At 35.9% G+C, this 18,245-nt stretch overlaps 1 protein-coding gene across 4 annotated transcripts in view; it reads right to left on the bottom strand.

The window, feature by feature from the left end:
* Positions 1 to 18,245, bottom strand: part of VPS13A (vacuolar protein sorting 13 homolog A) — a 259,625-nt gene that overhangs the window by 201,705 nt on the left and 39,675 nt on the right. For all 4 annotated transcript variants that reach the window (XM_058445730.1, XM_032164338.2, XM_032164339.2 and 1 more), the window contains exons 11-17: positions 13,026 to 13,153; positions 12,724 to 12,830; positions 11,744 to 11,915; positions 7,109 to 7,171; positions 6,503 to 6,635; positions 5,620 to 5,714; positions 4,821 to 4,963 (exon numbers count right to left, since the gene is read on the bottom strand). In XM_058445730.1, coding sequence (XP_058301713.1) covers positions 4,821 to 4,963; positions 5,620 to 5,714; positions 6,503 to 6,635; positions 7,109 to 7,171; positions 11,744 to 11,915; positions 12,724 to 12,830; positions 13,026 to 13,153 — 841 coding nt within the window. The remainder of the gene's footprint in view (positions 1 to 4,820; positions 4,964 to 5,619; positions 5,715 to 6,502; positions 6,636 to 7,108; positions 7,172 to 11,743; positions 11,916 to 12,723; positions 12,831 to 13,025; positions 13,154 to 18,245) is intronic.

Genomic DNA, 18,245 nt, shown 5'->3' with positions numbered 1-18,245 from the left:
CATTGATTTTGTATCCTGAGACTTTGCTGAAGTTGCTAATCAGCTTAAGGAGATTTTGGGCTGAGACAATGGGATTTTCTAGATATACAATCATGTCATCTGCAAACAGGGACAGTTTGACTTCCTCTTTGCCTAATTGAATACCCTTTATTTCCTTCTCCTGCCTGATTGCTCTGGCCAGAACTTCCAGCACTATGTTGAATAGGAGCGGTGAGAGAGGGCATCCCTGTCTTGTGCCAGTTTTCAGAGGGAATGCTTCCAGTTTTTGCCCATTCAGTATGATATTGGCTGTGGGTTTGTCATAGATAGCTCTTATTATTTTGAGATACGTCCCATCAATACCTAATTTATTGAGAGTTTTTAACATGAAGGGTTGTTGAATTTTGTCAAAAGCCTTTTCTGCATCTATTCAGATAATCATGTGGTTTTTGTCTTTGGTTCTGTTTATATGCTGGATTACATTTATTGATTTGCGTATGTTGAACCAGCCTTGCATCCCAGGGATGAAGCCCACTTGATCATGGTGTATAAGCTTTTTGATGTGCTGCTGGATTCGGTTTGCCAGTATTTTATTGAGGATTTTTGCATCAATGTTCATCAAGGATATTGGTCTAAAATTCTCTTTTTTGGTTGTGTCTCTGCCTGGCTTTGGTATCAGGATGATGCTGGCTTCATAAAATGTGTTAGGGAGGATTCCCTCTTTTTCTATCGATAGGAATAGTTTCAGAAGGAATGGTACCAGTTCCTCCTTGTACCTCTGGTAGAATTCAGCTGTGAATCCATCAGGTCCTGGACTCTTTTTGGTTGGTAAGCTATTGATTATTGCCACAATTTCAGAACCTGTTATTGGTCTATTCAGAGATTCGACCTCTTCCTGATTTAGTCTTGGGAGGGTGTATTTGTCGAGGAATTTATCCATTTCTTCTAGATTTTCTAGTTTATTTGCATAGAGGTGTTTGTAGTATTCTCTGATGGTAGATTGTATTTCTGTGGGATCGGTGGTGATATCCCCTATGGCTGATTTTCAACAATGATACCAGGAGTGTTCATTGAGGAAAGAACAGTGTCTTCAACAAGTGTGAGGGGACACCGGGATATCCACATGCAAATGAAATGAGTTGTACTGATTCCTTATGCCATTTACAAAAATTAACTCAACACAGGTCATAAACGTATATGTAAGAGACAGAAGTATAAAACTCTTAGAAGAAAATACTGGAGTAGACTTTCACAGCCTTGGCTTAGGTGAACCTTCTGAGATAAGACATCAAAAGCATGAAAAACAAAATATAAGACCAGATGAAGTGAGCTTCAAAATTAAAAACTTTTGTACACCAAAGGACGGTATCAATGAAGTGAAATGACAAAATAAAGAAAAGAAGGAAATATTTGCAAATCATGTACCGGTGGCGGTTTAGTATCCAGAATACAAAAGAATTCTTACATCTCAACAACAAATGAAAAATAACTCAATTAAAAAATAGACCCAATGAACTTATACAAAGGGCCAATATCCACACGAAAAGATGCTGAACATCATTAGTCATTAAGGAAATTCAAATCAAAACCACAATATGATACTAAACACCCATAAGGATGGCTATAATTTAAAATAAAAAAAAAAACAGAAAATAACAAGTGCTGGGAATGATATGGAAAAAATATGAATCCATGTACATTGCTGGTGGGATTGTAAAATGATGCAGACCACACCTAACTCACATCTAACATCATAATGGTGAAAGGATGAACACTTCTTTCGAAGAACAGAAACAAGAAGAGAAGCCCACTCTCATAATTTCTATTTAAAATACTACTGGAGGTTCTAGCCAGGGCAATTAGGCAAGAAAACAAAAGAAAGGGCATCTACATTGGAATGGAAGAAGTAAAACTATATTTGCAGATTATATGATCACGTATATAAAAAAATCCTAAGGAATCAACTAAAAAAACTCATTAAACTAATTAAACAAGTTCATCAAGGTTGCAGGGTACAAGTGCAGTATACAAAACTCAATTGTATTTCTATACACATATAATAATCCAAAATGAAATTAAGAAAACAATTCCATTTATATCATCAAAAACAATAAAATACTTGCAAATAAATTTAACATAAGAGGTGTACTGTATCTGAAAACTGTAAAACATTGTTCAAATTTTAAAAATATCTAAATAAATGAAAAGACATCCAATGTGCATGGATTGGAAGACTTAATATTGCTTAGATGAGTAGCTGAATAATTTGTGCTGAATAATTTGTTCAGTACACCCAAAATTGATCCACAAAATTCAACACAATCTTTATCAAATCTGAGCTTATTTTTTTGCATAAATGGACAACATAATCTTAAAATTTATACAGAAGTTTAAGGAAATCAGGACAGCTAAAACAAAAAAACAAAACTGGAAGAGTCATACTTCCTGATTACAAGTTCTACTATAAAGCCACCATAATTAAGACAGTAGGGTACTGGCATAAGGCTAGACATATAGAACAATGGGATTAGAATTAAGAGTCTAGAAATAAATCCTTAGATTTATGATCAACTCATAAATTTTGACAAGGCTGCCAAGATCATTCAATGGGGAAAGAATAGTTTTTTCAACAAATGGTGCTAGGACAACTGAATAATCTCATGAAAAAGAATGAAGCTGAATCCCCCACCCCACACCACACATTAATATTAACTCGAAATGGATTCTAACCCTACATATAAGAGGAAATAGTATAAAATGCTTACAAGAATATATAGGAGTATATATTTGTACCACTGGAGTAGGCAAAGATTTCTGAGTTATAATGAAAAGCATGTGTAACAAAAAAATATATAAATTTGACTTCACCATTAAGAAAAATAGAAAACACAGTGGGAGAAAATAACTGAAAATTGTTTATCTAATAAGAGATTTGTATCAAGAATATATAAAGAACTCTTGCAACTCGATAATAAAAAGACAACCCAATATAAAATAGGAAAAGAAATCTAATAGACATTTCTCCAAAGAAGATATGCACGTGAAATGGCCAATAAGCACAAAAAAAAAATAGCTCAAAATCCTTAGCCATGAGGAAAATGCAAATCAAAACCACAGTGAGATACCATTTCATATTCACTAGAATGGCTGTAATCAAAAGAACAGATAATAACAAGTGCTGATGAAGATATGAAGAAACTGGAAACATCATACACTGTTCATGGAAATGTAAAATGGTGAGGCTGCTTTGGGAAAGTCTGGTAGTTCCTCAAAAGGTTAAATAGTATTAGCATATGAGACAGCAATTCCACCCCAAGTGTATACCCAAGAAAATTAAAACCCACCTCCAAACAAAATATTACTCATGAATATTCATAGCTGCAATACTCAGAATAGCCAAAAAGAAGGAACAACCTAAATATCCTCAACAGTTAAATGGATAAACAAAATGTGATGTGTCCATAATAGAGATTACTAGGCAATAAAAAGGAATGTACTAATTCACGCTACAACAGGATGAACCTTGAAAACATCATGCTAAGTGAAAAATGCCAAACAGAAAAGACCAGATATTGTATGACTACATTCATATGAACTGTCCAAAATGGACAAATCCTTTCAAATAGAAAGTAAATTAGTTGTTGCCAAGGGCTGGGTAAGGGGGCACTTGGGAGTGACTGCTAATGGTTACAGGGTTTCTTTGGGAGTTGTTAACATATTCTCGAATGAGCCAGGCTCGCACCTGTAATTCCAGCACTTCGGGAGGCTGAGGCTGGCGAACTGCTTTGAGCCAACAAGCTCAAGACCAGCCTGGGCAACATGGTGAAACCCCATCTCTACAAAAATTCCAAAAATTAGCAAGGTGTTGGTGGCTCGCGCCTGTAGTCATGGCTACTCAGGAGGCTGAAGCTGGAGGTTAGCCTGAGCCCAGGAAGCAGAGACTGCAGTGAGCCAAGATCCTGCCACCATACTCCAGCCTGGGCAACAGAGTGAAATCCTGTCTCAAAAAAAATAAATAAAATAAAAAAAGAAAAGCTCTAGAATTAGATAGTAGTTGATATGGTTTGGCTCTGTGTCCCAAACCAAATCTCATCTTGAATTGTACTCCCATAATTCCCATGTGTTGTGGGAGGGACCTGGTGGGAGATAATTTGAATCATGGGGGTGGCTTCCCCATACTGTTCTCATGGTAGTGAGTAAGTCTCATGAGAGCTGATGGTTTTAGCAGGGGTTTCCGCTTTTGCATCTTCCTCATTTTCTCTTGTCACCACCATGGAAGAGGTGCCTTTCGCCTCCCCTGACGATTCTGAGGCCTCCCCAGCCATGTGGAGCTGTTGGTCCAATTAAACCTCTTTTTCTTCCCAGTCTTGGGTAAGTCTTCATTAACAGCATGAAAATGGACTAATACAGTGGTGGTGGTTGTACAACTTCGTAAATATACCAGCGTGAAATTACTATACAATACAGTTGTGAAAAATCAATGAATCATACACTTTAAATGAATTGTAGGGTATGTGAATTACATCTCAAAGCTATTTTTAAAAAAATAAAACTAAACACTCTCAGATAAAAACCACATTGTTAATGCTGTTTCTTTTTGTGTAGTGTAGTTGTTGATCATTTTTGTATTATTCTTTAATGCCCTATGTTTCACTGGAATGTGGTTTTTCTACTGAACATGTATTATTTCAACAATTAAAAAAAAACCTAAGTTTCCTGAAACCACAAAAGGATATATTAAACTATAGTGCTCTTTACAAAAGACTAGGATTGTGACCTAATGTCTAAGAACACAGTGAAGTTTTTTCATATATGATAAAAGAAGATAAATTAATACTTACTTTATTGCTTGTGCTCCTGGTCTTTGCACAATTAAGGTGCTAAATTCTTCTATTACAATATCTATCAGCTCAGGTTTTTGATGATTTTCTCTTAGAACAATTGACATACTTTTCAAGTGGACAAAAAACTTCAAGGCTTCAAACTAAGGTATATTCAGAAGAATAAAATGAAAAGATATATATATAAGCATAACAAATAATCTTATTCTTATAGTACATTCATTTCAAAAACCACCAAATATTTTAAGGACATTTTATTTCTTCAAGTATCATCACATTAACACCAAAAAAAGAGACAATATTTATCCCTACCTTAGAAATTAAAATAAATGCAATTTTACAGACCCAGAAAAAAGATCACAGAACAAGTCAGTAACATATATTTTTGAAAGGATTAAAAAATAGACATATGTAACATTAAATTCCAAAGCATAAGGTCAGGAGCAGTGGTTCACGCCTATAATCCCAGCACTTTGGGAAGTCCAGGCAGGCAGATTGCTTGAGCTCACAAGTTCAAAACCAGCCTGAGCAACATGGCGAAACCCCATCTCTTATCAAAAAAAATATATAAATATATATATATATACAAAAATTAGCCAGCATGATGGCCCATGCCTGTGGCTCCAGCTATTCAAGAGGCTGAGGTGGGAGGATTGCTTGAGGCCAGGTTAAGGCTGGCAGCAGAGATCACACCACACCCAGCAGTCCACACCCAGCAGTCCAGCCTGGGCAACAGAGTGAGACCCTGTCTCTAAATAAATAAATAAATTCTAAGATATAAGGCAAGAAAACATCTTACTGTTTTTGGTAAAGTTGGATCAACTGCTGTTTCACTATAGCCAATTGCTTCATAGAGTAAAGCTTTTTCTTCAGGTGTCAACATTTCTTCAAGAACTACAAATCAGAAAGAAGTGCTTTATGTTCTTAAATAAAAACAATAAAATTAACACAATGTATCTGCCTTTAATAAACAGAATGTGAAATTTACTTTCTTGAACGCTCTTAAGAAATCATAAACACGGAATGTTTGAATGGGGCTGGCAATTTTACAAATAATTATCCAAAATATAAATTGCTAAATATATAACTTTAGCAACATTAATTTATAACATTTGTATTAAGCAAGAGCTCAAAAACGGCTGACTATATTAGACAATAGCACTGTGCTAATCAACACATTTAGTATAAAAAGTAGGTAGTATTAATATTGTAATTTCCTCCCATGTTATAGATGATAAAACTGAGGTTTAGTGCACTTAAATAACTTGCCAGAGACACACTGCTAATAAGTGATAGATCTAAAACATATACCTAAGTCTCTAAAACTCCAAAGCTATACTCTTAAGCTGTTGGTTAAAAATCAAAAATCTTTCCAAGAAACAACTTTAATAAAAATGTACAATGGAGAACACTTCAGAATTTTTATTTATTTATTACTGTGCTATATGCATTCACTAAATCTCTGGGCATAAAGCTCTTTTGTAAGCACTAGTATGATTTTTAAAATTATTTTTTATTTTTAAACTAATACACATTTTCAATGTTTTAATAATTTTATTTGTAATAACTTTATATATAATTACACAAATATACTTCAATGTCTATTTACTTTAGGCAAAAAATGGCAAAACTTTATTTTGATGCTCAGTGATTAACTATGCTGTAAAATGAAATGGACATACTTCCAGGTTTAACATCTGGTTGCTGTTCATTAGTATTTTCTTCTGACCAAGACCATAGCCAGCTAAACCACCCTTTATTATCCTCTGGATCTTTTACTCCTTCTTTGTAAATTTTGTATCCAGCTTTCTTTACCTAAAAATGAATACATTTTCAAATAAATGACACATTATCCTTTATTTAGCAACTGAAACAAATATAAGCAAGACATTCTGAAAACTTATCCTCGAGCAAAATGAATGTCAACAACATACACATTAATAACAGAACACAGTAACTGCAACGTTAGTCAAACATAAGAATTTAGGAGTACCACATAGTTTTTCCACCATCTTATAAGAAATGATGATTGAAAAAAAATAAATTGGCTTTTACCTTCATAACTGAATATTTGAAAAGCCCAAATATTTAGAAAGGTTGTTTCCCATAGAAATCTGTCTGATTTAAATGGATGTGCCAAAAAATATTAAACAATTTTCTTATACTAAAAAGCAAATTGAACCATTTTTTGGAAACAATATGTTACAGTATGAGATTAATAATATCACATCTGTCATATCTATATGGAATTCAGAATTATTTTTACTAATTGAAAAGCCAAGAATTACCTCAACTTCTGCCTGCTGTCTAGCTATAGTTATATTAAAGACATCCAAGGTTTTTTCCAACTCCTGAAAAATATAAACAAAAATGTGTTAACTTTACAAAAACAACTTTACATAAATAACTTAAGCACATAATCTATCAAATGGCTGCACTAAAGAAAAGATATAATAGGAAGCAAACAACAGAACATTCAGCAATATAATACATATGTTAAATTCTGGGAAGCAATGCTTGAACATATATCAGCATGGAAATTAGTAAATTAGAGAGTAATTTTTTGAAAAATGAAATCATACATATTATGCATAAAAGAGTTCCAAACTCTTCAAGTTATAAACATATTAAAATACATACATGCATTGTTTAAAACGATTTTATTTGGGTTTAAACTACAGATAAGGGTAAACATATTGGTTACATTTTCAACTAAAAATATAATTACAAGGCCAAGCACAGTGGCTCATGCCTGTAATCCCAACACTCTGGGAGGCTGAGGCAGGCGAATCACTTGAACTCAGGAATTCCAGACCAGCCTGGGCAACATGGCAAAACCTCTACAAAACATATACAAATTAGCTAGGCATGGTGGCACATGCCTGTAGTCCCAGCTACTTAGGACGCTGAGATGAGAGGACAGCTTAAGTCTGAGGGGTCACGGTGCCACTGCACTCCAACCTGGGTGACTAAGCGAGACCCTGTCTCAAAAAAAATCTACACATAGATGTATAATCATAAATCCTTCATATTATGTATACAGCCTGTATGTTATCATTAAGATACAGGCATACCTCACAGATACTGCAGGTTCAGTTCCAGATCACCACAGTAAGGCAAGAGTCAGACAAATGTTTTGGTTTTCCAGTGCATATAAAAGTTATGTTCATACTACATTATAGTCTATTAAGGGTGCAATGGCATTGTCTTAAAAAAAAACCATAAATACCTTAATTTTAAAATACTTCATTGATAAAAAATGCTAACAATCATCTGAGCCATCAGTAAGTTGTAGTATTTTGCTGGTGGAGGATCTTGCCTCGATGTTGATAGCTGCTGACTCATCAGGGTGGTGATTGCTGAAGGTTGGGGTGGCTATTGCAATTCCTTAACTGAAGTTTGCCACATCAGTTGACCCTTCTTTTCACAAATGATTTATCTGTAGCTTACAATGCTGTTTGATAGCATTTTACTTACAGAATTTCCTTCAAAATTGAAGTCAATCCTCTCAAACGGCACTGCTGCTTTATCAACTAATTTCATGTAAATTTCTAATTGTCATTTCAACAATGTTCTCATCTTCACCAGGAGTATATTTCATCTCAAGAAACCACTTTCTTTCCTCATCTATAAGAAGCAGCTCCTCATTGGTTAAAGTTTTATCACGAGATTGTAGCAATTTAGTCACATGTCCAGGCTCCATTTCTAGTTCTCTTGGTACTTCCACCACTTCTGCAGTGACTTTCTCCACTGAAATCTTGAACCTCTCAAGGTCTTCCATGAGGGTTGGAATCAACTTCCAAACACCTGTCAGTGATCATATTTTGACGTCCACCCATGATTCACAAATATTCTTAACGGCATATAGAATGGCAAATCCTTTCCAGAGGGTTTTCAATTTACTTTGCCCAGATCCATCAGAGGAATAACTACCTATTTCATAAGGCAGCTATCATCTTACAAAATGTACTTCTTAAATAATAAGACTTGGAAGTTAAAATTACTCTTCAATCCATGGGTGGCAGAACAGATATGGTGTTAGCAGGCATGGAAACAACATTCATCTCCTCGTATATCTCTATCAGAGCTTTTGGTGACTAGGTGCATTGTCTGTTAGCAATAATATTTTGAAAAGTATCTTTTTTACTGAGCAGTACGTCTGAGCTTGGGTTTAAAATGTTGTAAACAGATATGTTGTCATCCAGGCTTTGCTGTTCCGTGTATAGAGCATAGGCAGAGTAGAGTTAGCATATTCTTAAGGGCCCTAAGATTTTCAGAATGGCAAAGAATCACTGGCTTCAACCTGAAATCACTAGCTACATCAGCACCTAGCAAGAGAGTCAGCCTGTCCTTTGAAGCTTTGAGGCCAGACATTAACTTTTTCACTCTAGCTAGGAGAGTTCAGATGGCATCCTCTCCCAGTAAAAGGCTGTTTCACCTACACTGAAAATCTGTTTAGTATAGCCACCTTCATCAATGATCTTAGCTAGATCTTCAGGATCACTTGCTGCAGCTTCTCCATCAGCACTTTCTTCTTTGCCTTACGCTTTTATGTTATAAAGACAGCTTCTTCCCTTAAATTTCAAGAACCAATCTCTGCTATCTTCAAACTTTTCTTCTGCAGCTTCCTCACCTCTCTCAGTCTTTATAGTATTGAAGAGAATATGTTTAGGGCCTTGCACTGGATAAGGCTTAGAGGAATGCAGTAGCTGATTTCATCTATCTAGACCACTAAAACATTCTCCACATCAGCAATCAGGCTGTTTTACTTTCTTATCATTCATGTGTTCCCTGGAATAGCACTTTCAATTTCCTTCAGGACTCAGCTAACCACTGGGCACAAGCAGCCTAGCTTTTGGCCTATCTCTGCTTTCAACATCCCTTCCTCACTAAGCTTAATCATTTCCAACTTTCAATTTAAAGTGAGAGACGTATGATTCTTCCTTATATTTGAACACTTAGAGGCCTTTGCAGGGTTATTAATCGGCCTAATTTCAATATTTTATCTCATGGAATAAGGAGGCCCAAGGAGAGGGAGTCAGGAAAACAGCCAGTCAGCAGAACAGTCAGAACACGCACAACATTTATTAAGTCTGCTGTGTTAGAATAGAAACTTCAGCCGAAGTACATTTAAAAGATTTAATTAAGCAATGAACAATTTGCAAATCCGGCAGCCTCTAGAGCCAGAAGAAGCTCAGAGACTCTGGTGTAGCCACACGGTGGAAGATTTATGGACAGAAAAAGGAAAGTGACATAGAGAAAATGCAAGTGAGGTACAGAAACAGCTGGTTTGCTTATAGCTTAGTGTTCACCTTATTTGAACACGGTTTGAACAACTGGCCACATGTGATTGACCAAAACTTGGTGATTGGCACAAGAGTTGACTAGTCTGTTTACACTTCCATTTAAGCTATAGTTCATGGCGTACAGAGAAACCTTTAGGCCAAACTTAAAATACGTAAAGAGGCAGCTTTAGTCTAAACTTAACAGCTGTCTTATATGGATGCAATTTGTGGCACCCCAAAACAGTTACAACAGTAACAGCAAAGATCACTGATCATAGATCATCATAACAGATATAATAATAACGAAACAGTTTGAAATATTGTGGGAATTACCAAAATGTGACACATAGACATGAATAAATGCTATCGGAAAAATGGTGCCGACAGATTTGCCAGACAGGGTTGCCACAAAACTTCAATTTGTAAAAAACACAATGTCTGCAAAGTAAAATAAAGCGAAGTATGCCTGTATTTCAAGTAGACCCAGATACACTTAAAACTTGTTTTTAATACTTAACACTTTTCATAGTTGTCATAGCTATTGAAATAAGCTGAGATTAGCTAAATCTTTCATCACAGCTATCTTGACTTACCCATAATTACTTTTGAGAATTTCATGCTCAAACTATTTTTCCCCCAAGAGAAGTAACTACAACCTATTATTATTTCATAATAACTTATTCAGAGTTCTTCTATCCAGACTTGGAGGACTCAGGTTACGATTCAAGACTAAGAAAACCTGAACTCATCCCCCAAAGACTTTAAGCCCAAGCATTCCTAATAGCCCTAGGTCTTCATAAAGTCTCCCACATTGAAAATAAAAGTAAAAGTCAATCTAATCTATGAATTAGAAATTCATTCTGGATCCAGAATGTTTACATTAACTTCAAGAGACTAATTCCCCTTAATCTCTCTAGGCTATAGTTCATCGATTTGTATAACAGTCCCTCTTGAAATATGTCATAATGCTAAAAGACAAGATTAATACAAAAATAATATCTCAAGATAGATAATTAAATGTAAAATTACTGGTAGAGACTAGAGATACCACAAAAATTAAGAGAAAAAGGGCTCTGTATAAGCAGAAAATTCAGAGACTTTCATGCAAGCACTAAGACTTGAGTAGAACTTCACGGATGAGTAGAATTGAGTAGGTACAGAGATAAAGGCAGGTAGCATTTATGAGCATAGGCGTGGCTATAAGAATGAGCATTAAATATACAGAGGATAGGAAACATTAAATTAGTGCACGGTCAGATTGTAACATAGGGAAAATGTAGTGGTGACACATAAAAGGCTTTGAAACCAACACAGAGAAGTTGGAATCAGTGTAGCAAACACTATTTAGACTTTTGAGGTTAAAAATGACATAATCAACAGAGGTTTCAAGTTACTATTTCAATGAATCCAAATTCCTTCAGATTGAGAATAATCTCAAATTTCAAAAGCTCACAGGAGAATTTCAACAAAACTTGTATTATCCAGCTGAAGTTAAGAACAGAAGTACAAAAAAGTCTAAGTAAAAGAGATGAAAAGGTCAATAAAAATTGGAATAAAAGGTAGGGAGTATTAGTCACTGAAGACCAATAAGGAGCTATGTAGTATAAAACATTCAACAATTTCTTTTTAAATGCTAACCTCCAAAGAGACGAGAAGTTCACCAGGTGGCTTCTTACTTGTTAACTTTTTTTTATACAGTTCTTTATATTGCTTCACTTTTTGCCTATGTTTTCTAATATGCTTCCATGACCACATCTGTAACCTGGGGCAAACATTTACTTCAAGAACACCATGTATAGCATAAGCCCACCTAGTTAAAAAAAAGAAAAACATTTAACACCCTCAAATCAACAGTATGAAGCATTACTGACATTGCTGCTACTCTAACAACATACATAACTATAATACAAAGATTAGGAAAATGATATATTATCTGAGTACTTCCTTTTTACCCAACTCCATTTGCATTAATAATCCATTCAATGTTAATCTTTCCTCTTTCTTAAGTGAAAATAAGCAAAATCATTTCATTTTGTTAAATATAGTTCTACGCGAGAACTGTTAAGGCATTAATTGGCAAATAACATTTAGTCATCTGAATAATAACTGAAATAGTCAACTGAAAGAGTAATTGTAACTTCCAGAAACTAGGGAATAGCTTAAAAACTGGAATAACAAGACTTTTGAGTTTTAAAATGGGATTATCCTGCATAGACTCCATAACATTTTTAGGTTTTAAAATACAGGTTTAATAATACTGGTTCAGCATATCTGATAGGGAAGTTGAGGTGGGGGTTGGGGAGAGACAATGCAAGAAAACAAACTAGGATTTGTTTTTGTAATAATTCTAAATATACTGACCCGTCTATATATAGTAAATGAAAACTATGGCATTTGAGCATCTCAAGTTGTAAACTGTGTTAGGAAGAATCCCTTAAATCAGTTTCATTAACTCAATAAGCTAAAGCAGCTACATATATTTCTAGCTATAAATCAATTATGGTTTGTATCAGACCTTAAAAATGGTATATCTTAAAGATTATTCTTGAAGTCGAGAAGTTTATTTTTATGTTGTATTTCTAAAATCTTAAAAAAAAAAAAAAATTCAAGGTATTTACCATTCTCTGGCATGGTGGTGAAGAGGCACGTCAGGTTTGAACTTCCTGTATGGCAGATTTTGTGTCATCATATCAACTGATTCAAGAAGCTCCATAATACTGAAATACTAAAGAATGGAAAATTAAAGCTCTTAAATGTATCACATTTTTTTGTTCAATTGCTGAAGATAGAAGTTACATTACTGACTTTTTAGGGAAATGTTACCATATAGCATCATGAATTTTAGTGAAACATTTAAAATCTTAGTTTTGCTTTTATCAAACAATAATTCACAATTGAAAATTATATTAAAGAAAATCACCTGTGGTTTATTAAATTCAATTGCTATGTTATGTAACTCAACATCCAAGTTTATTTTGGGGGCAGAAAAGTCAAAATCAGATCGGCGATTCATCACAAGTTTGGCATTAGCAGATATGGGACGAAATACTGAAAAATAATACAAATGGAAAAAAATAAAACTGAGTTATATTTCCAAAGTCTCAAGGCAATGAAGTGATGAAGTTGAAAACATTGATTTCCATTTATTTTATACCCTTTCTACAGTTCCCAGATGTTCACACTGCCATGGTTCAGTCAGATGAACTATTCCTTAATTAGTGGAGAAGATTCTTTATCTTTTTCCTACTTATAATTCACTGTCTTCCTTAAATACAATAAAGGGAAATTGAACTCCCCCTCAAAACACCAATATGATACTTAAAAGCAGAAACATTTTAAGAAAAAAATTCAAAAAAATAGTTTTAATACAAGTACACAGTTTTATAGAATGAATGAACATTAGAAATGCTAAGAGGATTAACACTGGTTTCCACCATTATATAATTATAATTTCTGAATTTCTGATCAATTTCTCTAGATCCATCTGTGTTCTTCCTTTTAATTGGTAAAAGGAGAGAGATGAAGAGTGAAAGTTTGTTCAGGATTACCTTCTTGGCTCAACCCATAATCTAAGATAAATTCCTCTCAACTCTTTGTGTTTGGTGCCAAAAAGAATAAGAACCATTCAGAGGAAGACCAGTAATAGCAGAATCTAGACAAAGATCCATCATTAAATTATAAGCTAATCTGTATATAAAGATGATGTATTCCTTTTATTTTAATCATCGATATGGACTAACATTTAATTTCTTAAACATTAAACATTCAAGAATATGTTTATTTGAATATAAATAAATGCTTAAAGATCTCGTTCTTTCTTCTGTATTCCTTCTTACATTGAAAAAAAAAAAGGAATAAATAAATATAGTGGCTGGTGATAGAAGCTACCCTGGACCTACAATTCATTGATCCTCCAAACTTTCTCTGCCCTTCACCTCTGCTTCACATCCTCAGTCCATCCCCACCTTACTGAAGTTCCACCATCAGTTATTTTAATCATTCCTTTGCATAGACTCCTTAACTTCCCACTTCGTCAGTGTGGAGTAACCCACTTAACTCCACAGTGCTCCTAAGGAGCTGAACACAGTCGGGCGTAAAAACATACTGCTGGGTCTCACTTTAATGTCATAAATCTCAAGTGCATCCTTAATGCTGTTGAGCAATCACACAACAGTCCTTCAGTCCAGGAATCATCCAAATCCATGCTACAGCCTATTTTTGTACAGCCAGTGAGCCAAAAATGATTCATACACTTTTAGAGTTGTTTAAAAGAAACAAAGAGGAATGTGTCAAGAACTGTATATGGCCTGCAAAATGTAAAATATTTAACTTACTACATGTCCCTTTCCAAAAAAAAAACAAAAGGCAATGTTCTCAAAGTATGAGAACCTTATTGAACCCTATTCTATCTGAGTGGTTCTCAAACTTTAGTATTCATTCACCTGGAGAGATTATTAAAACATCAAACTGTAGAATGGGAGAAAATATCTGCAAACTATCCATCAATCATACAGGGGACTAATATTCAGAGTTTACAAGAAACTCAAACAGCAACAACAAAAAACTCAACTCCATTAAAAAGTGGGCAAAGGGCTGGGCACAGTGGGTCATGCCTGTAATCCCAGCACTTTGGGAGGCCAAGGCGGGTAGATCATGAGGTCAGAAGATTGAGACCATCCTGGCTAACACAGTGAAACCCCGTCTCTATTAAAAGTACAAAAAATTAGCCGGGCGTGGTGGTGGGCGCCTGTAGTCCCAGCTACTCAGGAGGCTGAGGCAGGAGACTGTCATGAACCCAGGAGGCGGAGCTTGCAGTGAGCCAAGATTGCGCCACTGCACTCCAGCCCAGGTGACAGAGCAAGACTCTGTCTCAAAAAAAAAAAAAAAAAAAAAAAGTGGTCAAAGAACATAAATATTTTTCAAAAGAAGATATGCAAATGGCCAACATGCATATGAAAAACTGCTCAACATCACTCATCTGAGAAATGAAAATTAAAACCACAATGTCTTTTTTATTAAAAAGACAAAAAATGACAGATGTTGGTGAGGATGTGGAGAAAAGGGATTACTGTTGGTGGGAACGTAAATCAGTACAACCTCTGTGGAAAACAGTATGGATATTTCACAAAGAACTAAAAACAGAACTACTATTCAATCCAGCAATTCCACTACTGGGTATCTACCAGAAAGAAAAGAAATCATCATATTAAAAAAAAAAAAAAAAAAGCGCATGTATGTTTACCACAGCACTATTCACAATAGTGAAGATATGGTATCAACCAAAGTGTCCATCAACAGGTAACCGGACAAAGAAAATGTGGTACACAAACATCATGGAATACTTTTCAGCCAAAAAAAGAAGAAAATCACATTTTTTTGCAGCAACATGGATGGAACTGGAGGCCATTATCTTAAGTGAAACAATGCAGAAACAGAACAACAAATACTGCATGTTCTCACTTGTTAAGTGGGAGCTAAATAACGTGTATATATGGACATAGAGCATGGAATGACAGTCACTGGAGACTCAGAAAGGTAGAGAAATGGGAGAGGGGTGGATGGTAAGAAATTACTTAATGGGTACAATGTACATTATTCAGGTGATGGATACACTGAAAGCCTAGACTTCACTACTATGCAATATATCCATGTAAAGATTGTACTCCACAATTTTATACAAATAAAAAATTAAGTACAAAAACATCAAATGCTGAGCTTCACCTCCAGAGGTTCTGATTCAGGAGGTCTGGGAAAGGCTCTAGAAATCTGCATTTCTAAATGATGTTGCTAGTTTGAACCATACTTTGAGAATACTGCCCTAGTCAATTCACTCTCTCACCCCCCTAGCATTCCTATTTCATACCCTCTTTTCCCTCCAAAAACCTCCAACACCTCATGTAATGGTTAATATTGACTGTCAACTCAATTGTATTGAAAGATGCAACTTCTGTTCCTGGGTGTCTCTGATGGTGTTGCCAAAGGAGATTAACATTTGAGTCAGTGGACTGGGAAGGGCAGACTCACCCTCAATCTGGGTGGGCGCAATCTAATCAGCTGCCAGCGCGGCCAGAATAAAAGCAGGCAGAAGAACATGGAAAGACTAGAGTGGCTTAGCCTCCGAGCCTACATCTTTCTCCTGTGCTGGATGCTTTCTGCCCTCAAACATTCAAATTCTTCTTCTCAAACTCCAAATTCTTCAGCTTTGGGACTCAGACTGGTTTCCTTGCTCCTCAGCTTGCAGATGGCCTATTAAGGGATCTCACCTTGTGATCATGTGAGTCAATACTCCTTAATAAATTCATCTTTATATATACATCTGTCCTATTAGTTCTGTCCCTCTAGAGAACCCTAACATACCTCAGATACATATTTTTTAACTGAAGAGCTCAGAAGAGAATTTCCATCAACTCTTATCACCCTATCTACTCATCTACTCAGTATAAGGACTTCTCTCACAACTAAACTCTATCATATAAATAAACTAACTATGCTCCTATCTGCAGCAAAGCTCTTCACTTGCGTACTAGACACCATTCTCTTTCACCTACATCAATCCAGAAACTGTCCCCTCCGTTTCTCCTGCATCATCAATTTGTCATGTTCTACTGGATCATTCCCATCTCAGCCCATAAACAAGCTGTCATCTCCCTGATTAAATATAAACACAAACAAAAAGAAACCCTTTATTCCCCCTTCGCTCTCCAACAAGTATGCCAGTTATCAATTTTTTACTTCTGAACTCCAAACTTCTCCTTCATAGCCTGCTCTGAAAAATGATTTGGGGATCTTTAAATATGTTTCTTTCGAAGGCAGAGAATGTAGAGAAAAAAATATTTTTTTCTTTTTCCAGCTGGCATAATGTTAAGCTTTATCAGTAGAGGACACTGGAGAGACACTGCAGGAGGAAAGAGTCATGCTGCCTGGTTCCAGTATGTTCATTCAATAGGCTCCTGCAAGAACATGGCTTCTCCCACACCCAGCTCCTACAGAACCAGTAGTTTCTGCAGTGTCTGGTTCCTCCAGCATGGAGTTCTTCAGCACTGGCCTTTTGCAGTACATGGCAGCTAGAAGCAGCCAGATGCCAGCAACTTCCCCCAGCACCTTGCTAAGGCAGTTTTGTACTGGAGTGCATTCAGAAAGACACCCCTCCATGAGGCTCCCTAGAAGCAGATTTCCAGAAAGCTCCAGAGAGTGAAATACCAACAGGTTTTGCTGGCACAGCACCACGGATAATTTCCTGCCATTCAATAAGCCACGCTATGTCCTCCAACAAGGTCTACAACTCAGTCCTGAGGGAGGGGACCCTCTCTTTTGGGCACCCTATCTTAGCCGTAGGGTAGGGGATGTTTCTTCTGTCCGTATCTTTAGCATTTTTATGAGACAGTCCCTTGTTACTCCAGTCTCCTCTTATAGTTGGTAATTCTTTATATTAAATTTGTCCTCTTCAAATTACTCAGTACTTTCTGTCTCCTCACTGAACTCTGATACAGCAAGAAATGACTTCAGGGCAAAGGAGAAATAAGTCGAATTTACGATAATGGATTTGAAAATCATAAACACATATGACAGATAATTCATCTGTTCTGAATATTTCCTATGAGAAGAGAATCAAGAAAATGAAACCAAATTCAAACCAATAAAAATAATTATTTTAAGAGTGGGCACAAAAAGAAGAGTCACTTGAGTAGTCATGAAGGCATATAATATAGACAGAAAAGTATCACAGAGCGAAGAAAGGAAATACTTTCAGGAAGGATATTCTATGGTTAATGACATCAGGCATCAAATTCAATAATTAAGTTATCCATCACCAACTTTTATTAAGTGCCCTCATCATAGAAGAAACTGCACTTTTTTGTTTTTGTTTTTGTAGAGACAGTCTCACTTTGTCACTCAGGCTGGAGTGCAGTAGCGTGATCTCGGCTCACTGCAACCTCTACCTCCCAGGTTCCCAGGTGGCTCATGCCTATAATCCTAGCATTTTGGGAGGCCGAGGCGGGCAGATTGCCTGAACTCAGGAGCTCGAGACCAGCCTGGGCAACATGGTGAAACTCTGTCTCTACTAAAATACAAAAGAAATTAGCCAGGCATGGCCGTGTGTGCCCATAGTCCCAGCTACTTGGGAAGCTGAGAAATAGCA

The sequence above is a fragment of the Hylobates moloch genome, unplaced genomic scaffold (genome assembly GCF_009828535.3).
Source record: "Hylobates moloch isolate HMO894 unplaced genomic scaffold, HMol_V3 SCAFFOLD_10, whole genome shotgun sequence".
NCBI classification, from domain to species: domain Eukaryota; kingdom Metazoa; phylum Chordata; class Mammalia; order Primates; family Hylobatidae; genus Hylobates; species Hylobates moloch.
This window is presented reverse-complemented; position numbering and strand designations above follow the sequence as displayed.